Source organism: Cucurbita pepo, chromosome 20, assembly GCF_057944985.1.
Source record: "Cucurbita pepo subsp. pepo isolate OVF chromosome 20, ASM5794498v1, whole genome shotgun sequence".
NCBI lineage: Eukaryota > Viridiplantae > Streptophyta > Magnoliopsida > Cucurbitales > Cucurbitaceae > Cucurbita > Cucurbita pepo.
The window spans coordinates 10,122,382-10,142,877 of NC_141817.1; the positions used below are offsets into that span (position 1 = coordinate 10,122,382).

Genomic DNA, 20,496 nt, shown 5'->3' on the forward strand with positions numbered 1-20,496 from the left:
ACAATTTGGTAGAGCAAAGATCCGTTTTTTCCAATGTAATCATGAAATTTTAAAAGTAGCATTAACACCATTTTTTTAAAAAAAATTTATCGATAAAAATCGTCTGTCTATACTTCGTATATTGTCTTTTAAAAGTTTTTTTTTGAAATTTGGTATTAAAGGTTATTAAAAGTTCCGTATTTTCGAAATAAAATATTAAAGTTTCATAAAAAAAAAAAAAACTAGGAGTATTTTTGAAAATTAAAAAATATTTATGAATTTTTTTTTAAAGTTTATTATTGAAAGTTTGGAAAGTTTCTCTTCCATTTCTTGACATAGATACTCGATTAATTTTTAAACCATGAAAAACAAGAGATGGAAATAGGGGGTCAAAGTGACGAGACACCCGAATTGCATCGTTTTACGAACCAACAACAGTTATTTCTGCTTACGAACCAATAACAATTATTTTTGCTTACGAACCAACAACAAACAACAGTTATTTCTTATGAGCAGGAGGAAATAAAGAAGATTGAAATTAATCCACCGTTTCGAGATAGCGTGGGATGGGAAAGACAAATCTCCCCCATAGTAACAAACTTATTCCCATATTCGTTAACCGCAAAGCTGAAAACACCAACTACTTACCGGTTGGTCACTTACCCTAAGAGTATTTTTTAGAAAACGTGCAAAGTCCACATGTATTTTTATTAATTTTAGGGTTAAAACTATTAAAAAAATTAAAAAAAAAAAAATTCCAGCCAAATTATACCTATGCTATTATTGACCCAAAACAATTCCTTCCCATGTTATTAGCATCCAAAATCGGGTCTGTTCTCATTACCAAGTCCCACAAATCACTCCCTTAATCTTCTCCTAATCTCTCTTAGGATCCCAATTAAACAAATTGATGATCCAACATCCTCGTACCTCTCCACAACTATGGGAAACAAGAACAAACTTGAAGATCCTGAAAAGAAATCTGTGTCTTCCCCTTGGTCTCGTACCACTCCCCTACAACAACGTTCCACAACTTTTCCAGGACATAGAAGCACTCCTCTTTGGATCTTCCTCTTTGTCTTCATTCTCTACCTCTTGTACTCCGCCAACATTCTTGTCCTCGAGCGCCACGAAGAATGTCCGACGGCCGTAGACTCCTCGACCGAAGAACATATACGAACGCTCACCAACATCTCTTCAACCAACAACATCAACGACAACGACAACGACAACGACAACGACAACGACAACGACAACGACGACGACAATGACGACGACGACAAGTTTTTGCCATTTGATGAAGAGGAAGAAGAACAAATGAAAATCGAGCCTATTCTTCCTCTGAAGTCGCAACGGTACGACACGGAGCTGAAACACATCGTTTTCGGGATTGCTGGGTCGTCGAATTTATGGTCGAAAAGGAAAGAATACATAAAGTTATGGTGGAGGCCAAAGGAAACTAGAGGGGCTGTTTGGTTGGATAAGAAAGTATATACTAAGAGGAATGAAGGGTTGCCTCCAATTAGGATTTCAGGCGACACGTCAAAGTTCAAGTACCATAACCGGCAAGGACAAAGATCTGCCCTGCGGATTTCAAGGGTTGTTTCGGAGACTTTAAGGTTGGGGATGAAGGATGTGAGATGGCTTGTGATGGGGGATGATGACACGGTTTTTATGGTGGAGAATGTTATGAGGGTTTTGTCTAAGTATGATCATAGGCAATTCTATTACATTGGGAGCTCTTCCGAGAGCCATGTTCAAAATATTTACTTTTCTTATGCAATGGCGTACGGTGGAGGAGGATTTGCTATAAGTTATCCGTTGGCTCAAGAGTTGGAGAAGATGCAAGATCGGTGCATTCAAAGGTACGATCGATCTTTGAAAATAGTAGTACATTTACGCTCTTATCTATCGAGATATATACTTAAATTGGCAGGTACCCTGGATTGTACGGGAGTGATGATAGAATTCAAGCTTGTATGGCCGAGCTCGGAGTACCGCTCACAAGAGAACCTGGGTTTCATCAGGTTTTACGAATACTATTATTGTCAGTTAATCTCGTATAAGTTTTTTTTGTTCAAAATTTCATTGAAAGAAAAAAAAGGTTTCATTAAGAACATAATAGGGTGATTGTATTTAACTTATTTGTTGTGTTGCATTATGTAGTATGATGTATATGGAGATCTATTGGGACTTTTAGGAGCTCATCCAGTGACTCCATTGTTATCCCTTCATCACCTTGACGTAGTTGAACCAATTTTTCCTCGAATGACTCGAGTCAAAGCCCTTCAACGCTTATTTCAAGCCGTAAGACTCGACTCATCGAGCATAATGCAACAATCAATCTGCTACGACAAGAAACGTTATTGGTCCATTTCTGTTTCTTGGGGATACGTGGTTCAAATCTTAAGAGGTGTACTCTCACCTAGAGAGTTAGAAATGCCCACCAGAACCTTTCTCAACTGGTATAGAAGAGCCGATTACACTGCTTATGCTTTCAACACTCGACCTGTCACCAAACACCCTTGTCAAAAGCCCTTCGTATTCTACATGGGCAACACACGTTACGATCGAGGAAAAAAGAGAACTATTAGTATGTATTTTCGTGACAAGTCTCGCCACCCTTATTGTCGCTGGAAAATGAGTTCACCTGATAAAATCGAGTCTATCATTGTCTTGAAAAAGATTGATCCTCATCGATGGCAAAGGGTAAGTCTTCAAATTTTGGTTAGATAGTTCGTTTAAGTTATTATCTTACATCTTAACGGTCTTCGATCCTAGTTCGAGGGTTAAAAGCACATAATTTCTATGTTGAATTTGCAGTCACCAAGAAGGGATTGTTGCAGAGTTCTTCCATCACATAAGCCCTCCACATTGTACATATCAGTGGGCAGCTGCCGTGGAGCTGAAATGGGTGATCTTGATCAATGAAAAGTACCCATCAAAATCAAAGACTTTGTTTTGTTCAATTATGTCTTTATACCTCAACTTCTAAAGGATTTTACAGACATTTAGGCTCAAGTGAATATGATCAAAGCTCATAATAGCATCATTTGTTAGCCTTAATGATGGCTTTCTCATGGTTAGCAATCTCCAACACGGATCGAAACTAGAGGGCTAATAGAATCTAAATTTCGAGTACTTCCCTGTAGTTTGCTTTTGTTTTTCTTCTACTTTTTTGTTCTTTTTTGACCGAGCAGAGGCCATGGAGAAAAGCGATGAAACTCTGCAACAACGACATTAAGAACTTGATTGTTCTTCTTTAGAATAACTAGAGACCTCTAGAGAGAATCGACCCGAGTAAAACTTTTAAAAGAATTGCTAAGAAATAGAAAGACATCTAAACAAATATACCGAATAAAAGAATTTTGGAGTTGCCATGAAGAAAAAAATATATTTGGATAGCTCGTAGTAAGAGAGCGTGAGATCCCACATCGGTTGGAGAGGGGAACAAAGCATTCCTTAAAAGGATGTGGAAACATTTTCCTAGTATACTCGTTTTAAAATCGTGAGGCTTATGGCGATACGTAACGGACCAAAGTGGACAATATCTACTATCGGTGGGCTTGGGCTATTACAGAGAGGTGAGATCCCACATCGGTTGGAGAGGGGAACAAAACATTCCTTATAAGAGTGGAAACCTCTCCCTATAAACGCATTTTAAAATCATGAGGCTGACGGCGATATGTAACGAGCCAAAGTGGACAATATCTACTAGCGGTGGGCTTGGGCTATTACAAAGGGGTAAAATCCCACACAGGGTGGAGAGGTGAACGAAACATTCCTTATAAGGGTGTGGAAACCTCTCCCTAGTATACACGTTTTAAAACCATGAACCTGACAGCAATACATAACAAACCAAAGCAGACAATATCGGATAGCAGCAGGCTTAAGGTGTCATTCACAGTAAGAGAGGTCCCATTCACATAAACAAGCTCCACACTCTCTCTTAAGAACATTAACAATGGAAGTTTTACCTAAAACAGCACGGAAATCAAAGTTCTAGAGTCAAAATGAACGAGTCGAACAAAACTAAAGTGAAATTTTGAGGGAAAACTTGACAGCAGAGAGTTTACAGAGACACCCTATGTTAGTGTGTATATATATATAAATATATATATATATATTGTAGACAAAGAAAGAACAGAGAAGCAAAGTTGAAGTCATTAATGGGAAAGGAATTTGGCTATAACTATAACTTGGAGCATGGTTCCTACATAGGCATCTTACATACAAAAGAACCTCAGCTCACATTTATTTACATTGGAGGATTACGTGAAAGCAAAAAGATCAGAAAAATGGCACAAATTCTCAGCTTTTGACTCAATTTACTGAAAGATAAAGGATCTTAGCAAGTACCTGTTACCATCTATGACCCAAAAATTGATAACGAGGCGCTTTATAAGAATGTTTCTGAACAGTATTCACCAGTCCGTTCCATGATGTATCCTCGCCCGCCTCACTCTCTCTCTGACTCTTCGTCGTCCGAAGTAAGACTCTTATCATCGTCCCGTTCCATTTTAGGAGAAGGTGGTCTCTTTTGGGAGCTATGGTTTGGTTGTGTTTGAGGATCGTATTTCTGGGAGGCTAGGTAGTTTAAAGCGGTAACCACGTCGGATATAACTGGCCGCATGTTCGGTTGCTCCTGAACACACATTGCTGCTATGGCAAGAGATTGGTATAATCCTCTCACAGGATAATGTCCTTGGAGCATTGGATCAACCATTTGTGAGAACTTCTTCCGGTCTCTGAACAACGGTCGCGCCTGCAATACCAGATGCATCGTAAGCCATATGTTTCGGAATCTACTAAGATCCATAGGTAAGAAAACCGACCAACATTGTGGTATCTATAATCGACTTTTACAGATGTTCAAACTAATTGAAGATGATAAATGGTACAGATAGATGCACCCGTCATTTCCGTATCGTGCTATAACAGATGTTCATCAGGCATTAGACGAGAACATTCGAAGTATTATCCTAACCAGTCAAATGTTTGTTTTTATGAATCATTAGCATGAATTTCATGAAGAAACAAATCTACAATGACAATCATATAAGTTGAACTAGAATACACAAGAAAATAGGTGAGCCATCGTACCCAAGCGACAAGATTTTGTTCCGAATGAGGTTTTGAATGATCGATCGCTTTCCTGCCAGTGATGAGTTCTAATAAAACAACACCAAAGCTGTAAATATCTGATTTGAACGTCAGCTGACCGGTCATTGCGTAATCTGGTGCACAATACCCATATGTGCCCATAACCCTGGTTGAAACATGGGTTTTATCCCCACTGGGACCTACTTTAGCTAATCCGAAATCAGATAGCTTTGGATGATATCCTTCACCGAGCAAAATGTTCGAGCATTTCAGATCACGATAGATAACCGGGGGCTTCATCTTCTCATGCAAATACTCCAAACCCTTGGCTGCACCTGCTGCTATTTTCATTCTTGTGTTCCAATCAATTACCTTTACACCGGGTCGAAGATCTACACAGAGTGGAGTACATGTCAAATAATCGGAAAAGGTAGTAGGCTATAAGATTATAAGTCGTGAGTCAACGAATTACGTACCGTGTAAATGGTTTTCCAAAGATCCCAATGGCATATATTCATAAACCAACAGCCTCTGATCCCCTTCAGCACAAAAGCCAATGAGTTTAACAAGGTTAGGGTGATCAGCTAAACTTAAAGTCAAGACTTCCACAACAAACTCCCGAATTCCTTGAACTCCATTGCGGTCGAGTTGTTTGATTGCGACAACCTAGATCAAAGCAAAAAACGGGTTAGATTACTAAACAAGTAGAAGCACACAACTTCTCTTAAATAAAGAGAAAGAACATTATATTCTATACGAATATCTAGCTAGATTAATAATTTTAGAATACGAGAACTATGAGATCCCACATCGGTTGGAAAGGAGAACGGAGCATTCTTTATACAGGTGTAGAGACCTCTCCCAAGCAGACGCATTTTAAAAACCTTGAGGGGATACCCGAAGGGGAAAGCCCAAAAAGGACAATATCTGCTAATAGTAGGCTTGGGCTGTTACAAATAATATCATAGCCAAACATCGGGGGATGTGCTAGCGAGGAGGTTGAGCTCCAAAGGGGGGTGGACACGAGACAATTTGCCAGCAAGGACATTGGGCCCCGAAGGGGACGAGTGACAGTGAGTACGCTGAGGACGCTGGAGAAGGGAAGTGACAGTGAGGACACTAAGCTCCGAAGGGGGGTGGATTGTGAGATCCCAAATCGATTTGCCAACAAGGACGTTGGACCCTGAAGGGAACGAGTGACAGTGAGTACACTGATAACGTTGGAGAAGGGAACTTGTGACAATGAGGACGCTAGGCTTTGAAGGAGGGTGGATTGCAAGATCCCACATCGATTCTCCAGCAAGGACGTTAGGCCCCGAAGGGAACAAGTGACAGTGAGTACACAGAGGACGCTAGAGAAGGGAACGAGTAACAGTGAGGACACTGGGCTCTAAAGGTGGGTGGATTGTGAGATCCCACATCGATTTGCCAGCAAGGATGTTGGCCCTGAAGGGAACAAGTGATAGTGAGTACACTAAGGACGCTAAAGAAGGGAACAAGTGACAGTGATGACACTGGGCTTCAAAAGGGGAGTGGATTGTAACATCCCACATCAGTTGAAGAGGGGTACGAAACATTCTTTATAAGGGTGTAGAAACCTCTCTCTCGCTTGAAGGGATGTTCGAAAGAGTAAGCCCAAACAAAACAATATCTACTAGAGGTGAACTTGAGCGTTTTCAATTGTTTTTCGTTTGAATTATTGTTTTATATTTACAAATAAGAAATCCAGAAATGAAAAACGATTCAGTTAAACTCAGTACACTGACCTCACTAACTTGCTGCAAGTACCCTTTATAAACTTTGCCAAATCCTCCTTCACCCAAGAAGCAATCTGACCTGAAATTACCTGTTGCAGCCTTAAGTTCTTCAAATGTAAAAGTCTTAGCACGGCCATTGGTTTCTCCATCCTCAGAAACTTCATCTTTCAAATTCAATTTCTTAACATCTAAAGCTAATTGATCATCTTTAGACACAACAACCTTCACATCAGAATCCCTTTTCACTGCTAAACTTGAATTTACTTTGGGTTTATCTGTAAAAACCCACAACAAAAGAACAATAAGAAACAGAACTCTGTACTTAATTCACTTCACCTTAATCAAATAAAGAAACCAAGAAATGAAACGGAATATCACAAATTATATTAAAATGTTCGACAGGAAGTCCGACAAGACGACAACAAGTTGAATAAAATTTTTAAAAAACAAAAAGACAAACCAAAATCAAGAAGGTCAAACAGAGCCGATTTCGCCCATTTGAGATATTCTTGGAGAAATTAGGGAAAATCACCTGAAGGCGTTCGATCATCGGGCTTGTGAGTTTTGGAATTGAAGGTGTTAGGGTTGTTTTGTTCGATTTTCTCCGGTTTCTTGCTCGATGAACCGAAGCAACAAAAGCAACCCATTACAGATTAGAGCTCTACCTCCGCCGCTCCTCTGCCACTCTTCCCTCTGTTTCTGAGCTCTAAAAACAGAGCCGACAACAAAAACAAACACAATCAACGAAATAAAAAACCTCACCGCCGGAAATCCGAAGACAACGGGAGAAAATAGCGAGAGAATTAGAATCGGAAAAAATGGAGAGAGAGAGAGAGAGAGAGAGAGAGAGAGAGGGAGAGGGGTCTGGAAAATCGGATTTTAGAGCAATATTAATTTTGTTTTTTTTTATAAATATATAAAATACATATTCCTGGGTGCTAATATGCTGTGAACCGGATTATTTTTTTCCACAGCTTTAACCTGTAATAACAAGCCACGTGTAACACATGGGGGCTATTTCGTAAATTGTGGTCGAGGAGAGTAAATTTAACCTGCGGAGTTAGTTGCATTAAATGAAGGTTTTTTAATTCAAGAAGCTTGCCACGTCATCTAATACGTGGGGCCCATCTGAATATTTCAAAATATAGAATTAAGGTTTTTTTTCTTTCGATTTTGTCGTTTTGGGGTTAGTCAACAATTTCTCAATTTTGATTGGGTAAAGGGGAGAGGGTGTAGTGGACTTGTTTGTAGGGGATCTTGTTTGGAGAAAGTAATCCTCTGTGGTCGCTTTCCCGTATGGTACACGGGAGATGTCTCGATCACCGTTGGATTTCTCAATCCCGAGGTAAGTAAAGCATAAATAGAAAAAAAAGATCTAGAAATTAAAAAACAAAATAAATAAAAGAAAAAACAAAAGAAGTCGAAAGTGAGGAAGTCAAATTTATGTGGGTCCCATTACACGAAAGCGTTGGTGGGACCCACCTACCGACGCGTTTTATTTATTTATTTATTTATTTTGAAAATCTTTTTTCTTTATTCTTTTCACCCTCCCTCCTTGCCTACATTTTTTTTTTTTAATTTTATGTGAGAAAACAAAATATTTTTAAATTTTAAAGTTTAAATAATATTTCTAAAATTAAATCTAAAATTATAGATATAGACTTGTCTCAATAAGACGAAGATTTCCCATTTAAATGGATAAGTGGGTTTGACGACGAGAATATTTTTTACTCACGGTATGATATATATATATAGACATATATTTAATTTTTCAAAATCAATGTCTAGATCATGAGCGGACTTCTTTAGAAAAAGGAGAATGAAGGTGGCAGTATAAATCGAAAGTGCAAATACTCAACGTCGTGAATCAAAAAATTCAGGTGATAGACGAAGGTGTTGGTTCGTGCCTTAGGGGCAATCATCCGCGCTAGTGTATAAAAAGACATTTGAAATTCTTACCTGAAAAGAGCTTATGGACAAAAAAAACGAGGGTTTATTAAAAAAAAATTATGAGAAGATAAAAATTATTTTTTCAAAAAAATAAATGTTAAGACTATGAGATATTATTAGGAATATTTAGTGTAAAGTGAATTAGAAGAAAAATTAAGGTAATAATTGAAGTTATCAACTTTTAATCAAATTATTTGTATAAAATTTAAATTTTAATAAAAACATCACTTTTATATGATTAACAATAATCATTAATACAAAAATGTTATATATTATAATATTTTGTTTCTCAATCTATTAATTGATTTTATGATTATTTAATTTCACATATTTATTTTTATAAAATGAAATAATATTTTAAATTATAATAATTAAAAATATTAAATAAAAATTTGGTCTCAGGACCGAGAGGAGTACATGAGATTCTCAACATCTTAAATTTAATTCTCGAGTATCTTAAACCGCTTCAAAAAATGTATTATTCTTTTATTATTTGTGAGGTTTACAATATGTTCTTGTGAAAAGTCGAGCCTCTGACCTGTTTGTCTATGAAATAGTGTCTTACCCGAGAAATTTATAGATACTTAAAATTGACTTTTATTAGGTAAAGTGTTCTAATGGATGGACACCCGAGTAAAAGTGACATTTTATAAGGGTGGAGTAGGTAACGTGATCATTTTAATTTGATGCATAATAAATTAAATTATAAATTTAAAAAAATTTGAAATTTGTGTTTTCTTTCTTTATTTATTTTTTAACATTTAATAAGTTTCCTAAATTTAAATATTTTTAAAAATTAATTTAATTTAAATGAAAGTTTGAAAATTAAATACACAATTTATTGGCTAAATTTAATATTGAAAAAAATATAATTAAATGCCAAAAAGAATTCTAGAACGTGCTTTTATCAATGAAAAGCACTTCCTTCTCCTAAAAGGACGTTTAAATTATTATTATGATTTTCTAAATTAATGTAATAATCATATTTTTGTGAAAATGAAATATATATTTATATTTTTATTATTTATTTATTTATTTAAAAATATTTATGTCAAATTCACTTAAAACCAACGTTTTAAATACCGATCTTGAGATGCCAATTTTTTAAAAAATAAATGAAAAAAAATATAAAATATGATAGATATTTATGAAAAAAATTATAATTATAAATAATTTGTAGAAAATATTGAAATTAAAAAAAATATATATTTCAAGCCTTTTAAATAAGTCAAATTAATATTAAGTTCACATTAATAATATTTATTGACATTTTAGTTATATTTTGTTGACTTTTTATGATGTACTAATTAGGGTTCAACATTGATATAAAGATTAACCGATATTTCTAGTATTTTTTTTAAATAACCATATAACATACAAAAATATCATATATTAATCTTAATATAAATATAAATATTATATTATTTTATATAAAATTTAGGGTAAATTAATAAAAACACGTACTTGTTTTCAAAAATAGCCTTAAATTATTAAAAATTTCAATAATACATTTAAACTAAAAAAAAATCTAAAAAATACTTTTAAATTTTTTAAAAACTTCAAAAATACCTTTAATTTTTAGAAGTCCAAAAATACCGTTATCGTTAATATCACGTCCCAAAAGTTCTTATGAACATTAAAAAATAACATTAAAAAGTTTTGAAATAATTTATGGAGAGTCGATAGACAGTTTCTTTTTTTATAAAGATAGAGTTAAGGTTACTTTTAAAATTTTATGGGTATTTTAAAATAAAATATTAACACCAATTTAAAGGTATTTTTGATATTTTTAAATTTTTTAAAGTTTAATAATATTATTGAAAATAGAAAATTGGTATTTTTATTTATTTGTCCTGAATTATATATTTTATGGATACATTTTTTTTTTTATATTTATAAAATTGAAAATTGATATTAGGAGAGGGAGAGAGAATGTGACACGTGGAATGGGTGGATTTTGAATAGTTTAAAATAATTGGGGTTTAGAATACCCCAAAACTACACGTCTCCACAAAAATGGTTACATTTGTCAAAATGGCTGCTTCCCATTTGCATTTGACTTTTAAATTATGGTTTTTGAGTCATCAAATTTTAATTCAATTGTGGCTTTCAAGGGTGACACTTGGCCAAATTATTTCTAGTTCCTTGATTGCGTATCTTTTATATTATTCCTATTATTTTATTAAATAAATAAATAAAATAATTGTGTCTAGGTTAAAGAATTTATGCTCAATTAATAAAAATAAAGTACCTTTGAATTTCGAAGTTGTGAGATCCCACATTGGTTAAAGAGAGGAACGAATCATTCCTTATAAACGTGTCAAAGCCTCACCTCAACAGATGCAATGAGACTGATAAACACAACAGGCTCAAACAGACAATATCTACCCGCGATGAGCTTGGGTTGTTACAAATGATATCAAATCTAGAAATTAGGTGGTGTGTCATTGAGGACTCTGGCTCCCAATAAGGGTGGACTTTAAGGTCCCACGTTGGTCTAACAGATGCGTTTTTAAAATCGTGAGGTTGGCAACGATACATAACGGGCTAAAACGATATCATTCTTTAATGAATTGGGGGTGGACTTTGAGGTCCCACGTTGGTCTAGCATACGCGTTTTAAAATCGTGAGGTTGACAACTATACATAATGGGCTAAAACGTCATTAATGAAACCCGAAATTGAAAAAAACCAACAAATTTTCTCACAAAATTTAAGAGTATTTTAAAACAAAAAACAAAATTCAAATTTATTTATTTTTATTAATTTAATGTTTATTTATTTTTAAAAAGTTGACTTTTGGTTTTGATAATTGTTTTTTTATTCCTTTTTGGAGAAATAGGGTTGTTTAATAATATTTAATTTAATTTAATTTTTAGCTACATATATTAATTGGGGGAGGCAATTTCTATTACTAAATAATTTTTATTAGTAATTTTTTTTAAAAAAAAAAGTACAAAATTGATTAAATTAAATAAAATCCAAAAAAGAAGTCAATTATGTGAATTAAAAGAAGGAAATATTAGTGGTGGAGTGATGACTTATGCACACATTTTTTTAAAAAAAGTTACAACCAAAGAGGTAAAGCCAGCTGCCTATGCATTATTTAAGCCAATTCCATGACTTGTAAAGCTTTCAAAATGACCTAAAACCCATTCAATTCCTTAACCAAATTTGATACTTCCATTTATAGAGTTGTTCTCGTGTTCATCAAATATATTAACGGAACAAAACGTGTTTGAGATTTGAATCACTCTGCAGGTAAGATTGATCATGTCAAACTTCAGTGGTGATTCAACATAAACGACATAGAGTTGCAAAGAAACTTAGTTTTAGGCTAGAAGAAAACGAGAATTCTCTTTTTACTGTATTTTTTATGTGACACTCGAGTAAAAAACAGGTATATGAATGAATTGAGACTACATCTGAATGAGGGTTAACAATGAATATTGAAAAGGCCATGGAAGTTGAGTGATTGCATTACTAACCCAAACAGTGAATTGACTTACTGAGTATTTTTTAAAATACTCTAGCCACGTGCTGATAAGGCAACCCTAATACTCAACCCAACGATCCAAGCTTTTGAAGCGAACCCTTGAATCAAACTAATTAACACCTCCTTATATGAAATTTGGATCAACTAAGAGATAATACTAGAATTAGATTACCTCTTACGATCGAAGATCTAAAATCAAGATTTGAAACCTTGTTCTAAATTGAGTCATTTCACGATCGAACTTGATCAAGACTTGATTGAATGGCTCAGATGCAATTCTACCACAAGAATTTCTTGAAACTTATAAATGACAAAATTAATGCTCGAATTTCTAAGGAAAACGTCTCAATTCGAGATCTCAATTTCATTCATTCACCAATCTGCTTTTTACATAACATATTGTGGGTATTTATAGTCTCTCGACAAAAGTCGTTTGTGGCCGGGATTTATTCTCAATTCTCCTTAATCTCCCCAAAAGATGAAGTCAAATTGACCATTTTACCCTTACATATTTTATGAAATTAAAAATAATACTTTTCAACAAATGTTGATACTTATCATGTTGCTACCCTTATTTTTCAAGTAAAGACAAAGAGCCCCTGCATGGATGCTAGTGAATGCTCGAAAAACCATTGAAGTAAAGATAAAGTAGTAGTATGCATTGATTTTCAATTAGCATTATGTTATTTTTATTTTCTTGTTTTAAATAAAATATGTAAGTCCATGACTTCGTTTAAAAAATATTTTATTTTAAATTTATGCACACGTTCTTAAAGGCATGCATGTGGTGACGTCTCTAATTTAGGCAAAAAAAATTTAGGGATGTTACGTTAGGGCAACACAACAACTCACACACTCAATCTAAATAAACACAACGTTCAGAGAGAGAAAATGTTAGGATAAATATTAGCTAAAGGTTAATATATATTCATTTATTATATACCGTTATTTACGTATGACCATTTATTATAAATGACGTTTACCATATATAGCTATTTACTATACAATGTACGACCATTGAATAAGATATAAATAAACCTCCGTAAATTAATGAAGAGTTCACCAACTAATTTTTAATCGTGAATCCAACTCGACTGTTGGGGTCCGTACAACTTTATATTATGTTTATGAGCTGTTAGAACTAGAGTCGAGTCTGGAATGCATGAACCTCGATTTATCCTATGATTCTTTCTCTCGTATGTATCTTTGATTCGAGGACTAGAACACTTATTCTCGAGCAAACTTGACTTGTTGATCTTGTCCGTTGGATTTCGGTTGGAAGTTTTAGTATTTGAAGAGTTTTGATCTTGGGCTTGGATGACCTTTGAGCCCAATCAATTGGATTTGGGCTTGGTTGATGTTGGGCCAAATTATTTAATGACAGGGCCCAGTTTGACTAATTTGACTAAACTAGTTAACTAGATCGAACGGTCGTGATGATGACATGTGTCATTATCAGATTATTAATCAATAATTCAAATTTTCGTCATTAATTTAAAAATTAACGGTGGATTAAAACTTCTCATATCTACCTTCTTAATTCTTTATTAATGATTTTTAATTTTGTCTATGGTTCAAATTGTAATCTCATGTAACCGTCCAAACCCACCACCAATAGATATTGTCCGTTTTGATCCATTACGTATCGTCGTCAACCTCATGATTTTTAAAACGCGAGTGTTTGGGAGAGGTTATTCAACCAATGTGGGATCTCACCGTTGACCCTCTTGAGATCCACTGTCATCGTTGGCATATCGTCCGATGTCTAGCTCTAATACCATCTGTAAGCCTACCTCTAGCTGTCTAGCTCTAATACCAGTTGTAATGCCCTAAGCCCACCCTTAATGATACCGTAGTTTTGGCTGTTAAGATTGGAACCTCTTAATTTTTTAAAATGGATTAATGCCAAATTAATTGGAGCACTTATAAAGGGTATTATAGGAAATTTACATAACTAAGAATGGAGTGGCTGTCTTCTCCCTGTGGCACTAAATCGAACCCCGTAAAACGTGAACCAAACCAGAAAGCTTCTCAAAAGTAATGGCGTTGGTAGCTTTCAGATTCATCAATGGACCGCGGCTCGCGCTCCGTCGAGCCTGTACCCCACCAAAATCTAGGATCATACGAGCGTTCTCGGCGATTATGTCTCCGCCCTCCAGAGCCGTCGTCTACGACCGCCATGGTCCTCCAGACAGCGTTACCAGGTGATTATTCTTCTCGATTTTAACTTAATTTACTTCGGAATTGTCTTTTCTCTATACGATCAGCGGCCATTGGTCTGGTGCAGAGTGATTAACTTACCGCCGGTGGAAGTGAAAGCGAATGATGTATGTGTGAAAATGCTGGCTGCTCCGATCAACCCCTCCGATATCAACCGCATTGAAGGTAGAAGTATTACTTACGAAGCAATTGATTCTTGTTGATGTAGACTTGTAATAATTTTTCTGATTTTCTGAGATAGAAAGATTTCTTGGATTCTGATGCTGATGTTAGGGAATTTGGGGATTTTTAGGTGTATACCCTGTGAGGCCGGAGGTGCCGGCAGTTGGAGGATATGAGGGAGTTGGAGAGGTGCATTCAGTGGGCTCGGCCGTTCAGGGTCTTTCACCCGGTGACTGGGTTATCCCATCTCCACCTTCTTCTGGTACTCTTTAATCCCAAAAATGAGTAAACACAAAAAACTGAAATTTTATGGATAATGTTCAGTCCCATGTCATGGTATTTGAAGGCAATGAGCTTGGTGAATCCTTCTTGTAGCATCAATTTCAATGTACATTTCTCTTAGTTTGTTCTGGTGTCATCTGTTTTCTAGGATTATTAAATTTGTTAATTCTACCATAATTGCAAGCTTTGGTGACCTATCCACTGAGACATGGCTCGGCTTGACACCATCCTGTAAACTTGTGAACATTACGTGAGATCCCACATCGGTTGGGGAGGAGAACGAAACATTCTTTATAAGGGTGTGGAAACCTCTCCTAGTAGACGGTTTTAAAACCGTGAGGCTTATAGTGATACGTAACGGGCCAAAGCGGGAAATATCTGCTAGCGGTGGGCTTGAGCTGTTACAAATGGTATCAGATCCATACATCGAGCGATGTGCCAGCGAAGAGGCTGTGCTCCGAAGGGGGGTGAACACGAGACGGTGTGCCAACAAGGACGTGGCCTCAAAGGGGGTGGATTGGGGGTCCCACATCGATTGGAGAAGGGAATGAGTGCCAGCAAGGACGTTGGGCCCTGAAGGGGGGTGGATTGTGAGATCCCACATCAGTTGGGCAGGAGAACGAAACATTTTTTATTAGGGTGTGGAAACCTCTCCTAGTAGACTCGTTTTAAAACCGTGAGGCTGACGGCAATACGTAACGAGCCAAGGCGGACAATATCTGCTAGCGGTGGGCTTGGGCTCTTACACATTAATTTTAAGGGCTTCAAAACCTTAATCTCTATAAAACATTTCATAAAAATTGCTCTGCAAAACAAACTGTCTGAACAGCTATGTTTCTTGAAAGTTTCGTTGCATTGCTTGATTTCCTTTATTGATTTCCACACTTAGGTACATGGCAGACTTATGTTGTGAAAGATCAGAGTGTTTGGCATAAAATCAACATGGAAGTACCCATGGAATATGCTGCTACCGTTACTGTTAATCCCTTGACTGCTCTGAGGATGCTGGAGGACTTTGTCTCCTTAAAAGCAGGTTTGGTTATTGCAGAAAGTTTGATATTTCCTTCCTTTTTTATCAATCAATTCATAATCAATTCTAGGCTTTTGCTAGGAGACTCGATTGTTCAAAATGGAGCGACAAGCATAGTTGGACAATGTATCATTCAGCTTGCTCGGATTCGCGGCATCCATAGCATCAATATTATTCGTGATAGGTGCTGAGGCTGAACTACTTGTTGCTCCATTTTAAACTTGTGGGAATCTACACATAAAAATATGTGTATCTATATTTTATATTTAAAATCACTATTGTACCGCCCAAGCCCACGTTAGCAAATATTGTCCTTTTTGGGCTTTTCCTTTCGGGCTTTCCCTCAAGGTTTTTGAAACGCGTCTGCTAGGGAGAGTTTTCCACACCCTTATAAATAATGCTTCGTTCTCCTCCCCAACCGATGTGGGATATCACAGTCCGTCCCCCTTCGGGGTCCAGCGTCGTTGCTGGCACTCGTTCCCTTCTCCAACCGATGTGGGACCCCAATCCACCCACTTCAGGGCCTAGCGTCCTTGCTGGCACACTGCCTCATGTCCACCCTCCTTCGGAGCTCAGCCTTCTCGCTGGCACATCACCCGGTGTCTGGCTCTGATACCATTTCTAATGGCCAAAGCCCACCGCCAACAGATATTGTCCTCTTTAGGCTTTCCCTTTCGGGCTTCCCCTCAAGGTTTTTAAAATGCGTTTGCTAGGAAGAGGTTTCTACACCCTTATAAATCATGCTTCGTTCTCCCCAACCAAAGTGGGATATCACAACTATTGTTCAAATTTATCCATAGTTTGTCTTTCATTTACGGCAATCTTTAAAGAGTCCTACTGTTAATTACCATCTCTTGCTTTATTTATTGTAGGGCAGGGTCTGACGAATCAAAAGAAAAACTCAAAAGACTTGGAGCTGATGAAGTTTTCAGTGAGAGTCAGCTTGAAATAAAGAATGTTAAGAGCCTCTTGGTACGTTGGGCTATTTTCCTATTATAATTTGTTGGTAGCAACTAACTGTGAGTGAATTAAGAAGGCATGTTTTTAAGGATTACATGAAATTACAATAAGACTTCTGCAAACAGGTAGCCTCAAATAAAGGGAGAAACAAAGTAGTTGAAAGGCTAGAATCATAGTTTTATGTTCGAGTTAAAGGGTGTCTAGAGCAGTCACTCTACCTTTGATGTTTCCGAGAGTGCAAAAGAAAAACTCTACTACATAGCTAGAAATTAAGGGAGGAAAAAGGAAAAAACAAAAGCAAAATGAAGAATGAAGGAATGGTTATTTTGATGTTTTTGAAGGTGAAGCAAAATCCTACTAGTTCAGATAACATTTTTTTTTTTTTACAAATTTGAAATTTAGTGATAGAAGAAGTTGATGAACTAAGAACAATTAGAGAAAGACATCCGAGAAACTTCTGCTGTTTTCACGCTTGTTCTTTGTTCTCTTGATTTTCTTCACTAAAATGATTTATTTACATGAAAGGCAAACCTACCTGAACCTGCTTTGGGATTTAACTGTGTTGGAGGCAATGCTGCTACATTAGTTCTTAAGTTCTTGAGGTCGGACTTGTTTCTATCATTAGATTTTTTCCTTATTGATTATCCATTATTCTCTATCCCTCCTAAGAGTAATGATGTGTTTGTTTCCAGGCAAGGAGGAACAATGGTAACATATGGTGGCATGTCTAAAAAACCAGTTACCGTGTCAACCTCATCTTTCATTTTTAAGGTAAATGATATTTTTCTTTTTAGCGTACTCGTTGCACGGCCACCATTATAGTTACTTGATTACATGGTTATTGGAGATGCATTTGCACAATCAATAAGACTTGTGCATGATAATAAACTAGACTTGTGCATGATAATAAAAACTAGACTTGTGCATGATAATAAACTGCCCAAGTCTACCGCCAGCAGATATTGTCCTCTTTGGGCTTTCTCTTTCGGGGCTTTCCCTTAAGATTTTTAAAAATAGTATGCTAGGGAGAGGTTTCCACACCCTTATAAAGAATTCTTCGTCCTCCTCCCTAACCAATGTGGGATCTCATAATCCATGCCCCTTTGGGGCCCAGCGTCCTCGTTGACATTCGTTCCCTTCTCCAATTGATATGGGAGCCCTAATCCACCCCCTTCGTGGCCCAGCGCCCTCGCTGGCATTCGTTCCCTTCTCCAATTGTGTGGGACCCCCCAATCTACCCCTTTCGGGGCCCAGCGTCCCTGCTAGCACACTGCCTCCTATCCACCCCCCTTCGGGGCTCAGCCTTCTCGTTGGCACATCATCCGGTGTCCGGCTCTAATACCATTTGTAACAGCCCAAACCCACCGCTAGCAGATATTGTCCTCTTTTGGCTTTCCCTCCAAATTTTTAAAACGCGTTTGCTAGGGAGAGGTTTCCACCACCCCTTATAAAGAATGCTTCGTTCTCCTCTTCAACCGATGTGGGATCTGACATCTTCAGACTTTAACCTTTCCTCTTAAACAATTGCTACAAGATAGAAAATGTAATCCATCTTTTTCTCAAAATTTTCCGGTAAAGAGAATAAGCCAATTCATGTGTATGCAATGCAGGACCTTTCTCTGAGGGGATTTTGGTTGCAGAAATTGATGGGTACAGATCAAGCAAAAGAGAGCAGAAAGTTGATAGATTACCTGCTGGATTTGGCACGACAAGGAAAGTTGAAATACGAGTACGTAATCTGCTTCTGTTTCTTTTATGCATATAATCTTTTGGTTTAAATATGATTTTGGTCGCTGTATTTTCCACTTTTTGAATCATTTTGATCCGTATATTTTCCAAATGTTTATTTTACTTTTGTTCAATTTGGTCCCTATACTTTAATAAATAAACATTTTGGTCCTTCATTTTTATTATATCTCATTTTTTTCGTTGAAATGTTAACATTTCATTTCATTCACTAGGTTTTTTGAAATGTAGCCATAAATTTGTATTAAAAAGTTTCCTTACAAAATGATCATATTTTAAAGGGTAGGGATCCAAAAGTTGAAATTACAGGGACTAAGTTTTTGAGGTGTTGCAGGATGGAGGTGGTTCCTTTTGACAATTTCCACATTGCACTCAGCAAGGCGCTTGGTATGCAGGGTAGCCAACCTAAACAGGTCATCAAATTCTAACCCTCTGGACACTGATATGCAATTTGCCTTGCTTTTCCAGGACCATACTATAGGTGTAGGTGGTTTCCAAGTTTGTTCATGATTTAGTTAGATACTAAGATCTGAAAGAAATGCCCCTTTTTCCAATGAAATTGAAGCCTTGTCTCAATTCCAACCCTTCCTAGAAAGTGGGAATAAAGCCAACTAGTGTTGTGCTCATTATGAGTTTTAGAAACTAAGAAGTGAATGTTCAAATTGCTAGGGGCAACATTTGAGTCACTTGTGAAGCTTCTGCAATTTGATGAATAAAGTTAAACTTATAGTTCAAGGTCGGGTTTGTTTATCCAAGGCTATATAGATTGAAACCGACTCGACCGACCAGTCGGTTGGTTTTTCAGCAGGGTCGTCGGAGTCATTGGCCTGAAGGCTCAATGAGAGCCCAGATCGACCGACTGGTTTAAATGAAGTCCCTACAGCAGCTCCCTCTCTTGGGAAGGAGATGATTAATTAAAAACAAAGTTTTTATTATTAATGACCTTTTATGTCAATAGTAATACATTGCACAAGAAAAAAAAAAAAAAACATGAAACCGATATCTTCACATGAAAGTCCATGTGATCTCGAGTATTAAAGTTAACAATCTCCTCTTTATTTGTATTTTCCACATGAAATTGATAACAATTATCAATGGAATTAATCTTCATTGTTAAAGATCGATCTTTGCTTGTTTGTACAACTGATTCTGCCAATTTCGTCGAGGTTATAACCATTACTACTGGCAATTCTCCTAGTCCATATTGTAACTTCTTGGACAATTCATATGTGCCCGACGTGAAAGTCCATCTTTTAAATAGTTTCCTACCTACACCATTATCAAATGCTACAATCAATTTGAAAAATTAGGTTATACAATTTGGTTAGGTTAGAAAGCTACTAGCTACATACATAAAATCAATAAAAATTTAGAATTTATTAATAAGAAATAATAAGAAATAGACATTAAAGGAAATCAATGAAATCATTGCATTAAAGTAATGTGATCGGAAGCTATTTTTAAAAGATCGTACGAAAAGAATGTTTGTGAATGAACAGTGTCTTTGACAAGGTGATTTTACTTGATAAATTCACCCCACATCAATTGGTGAAGAGAACGAAATATTCTTTACAAGGATGTTGAAACCCCTTCCCTAATAGACGCGTTTTAAAAACGAAAACCCAAAGAAGAAAACAATATCTGCTAACAATGGATTTGGACCGTTACATAATCAATTCCAAAATCCAACTTAAATCTCTTTAATGTCTTTTTATCCCATCTTAGACAACCATCCATACATTTTCCTTTACCTTTGTGTCTAGACAAACCTTATAGATTGACTAAGTTTATAATTCATTTTGACCATTTAAA

The 20,496-nt window shown here is 36.3% G+C and overlaps 3 protein-coding genes across 3 annotated transcripts; 2 read left to right on the forward strand and 1 right to left on the reverse strand.

Moving 5' to 3' along the window:
- Positions 1–866: 866 nt before the first annotated feature.
- LOC111782793 (uncharacterized) lies at positions 867–3,120 on the forward strand. The gene is made up of 4 exons (XM_023663592.2): positions 867–1,844; positions 1,916–2,006; positions 2,146–2,688; positions 2,803–3,120. Exons 1-4 carry the CDS (start codon positions 922–924, stop codon positions 2,908–2,910), a joined length of 1,665 nt encoding a protein of 554 aa, XP_023519360.2. The 5' UTR covers positions 867–921; the 3' UTR covers positions 2,911–3,120.
- Positions 3,121–4,136: 1,016 nt separating this feature from the next.
- Positions 4,137–7,718, reverse strand: LOC111783160 (Protein kinase superfamily protein). The gene is made up of 5 exons (XM_023664059.2): positions 7,372–7,718; positions 6,849–7,114; positions 5,559–5,748; positions 5,083–5,474; positions 4,137–4,744 (listed from the first exon to the last, which is right to left on the reverse strand). The coding sequence occupies exons 1-5, from the start codon at positions 7,484–7,486 to the stop codon at positions 4,439–4,441; spliced, it is 1,269 nt and encodes a 422-aa protein (XP_023519827.2). The 5' UTR covers positions 7,487–7,718; the 3' UTR covers positions 4,137–4,438.
- A 6,533-nt stretch (positions 7,719–14,251) lies between these two features.
- LOC111783161 (Polyketide synthase, enoylreductase family protein) lies at positions 14,252–19,419 on the forward strand. Its single transcript, XM_023664060.2, has 10 exons — positions 14,252–14,488; positions 14,572–14,669; positions 14,797–14,928; positions 15,838–15,981; positions 16,060–16,162; positions 16,851–16,950; positions 17,464–17,540; positions 17,631–17,709; positions 18,549–18,667; positions 19,019–19,419. The coding sequence occupies exons 1-10, from the start codon at positions 14,325–14,327 to the stop codon at positions 19,110–19,112; spliced, it is 1,110 nt and encodes a 369-aa protein (XP_023519828.2). The 5' UTR covers positions 14,252–14,324; the 3' UTR covers positions 19,113–19,419.
- The last annotated feature ends 1,077 nt before the right edge of the window (positions 19,420–20,496 follow it).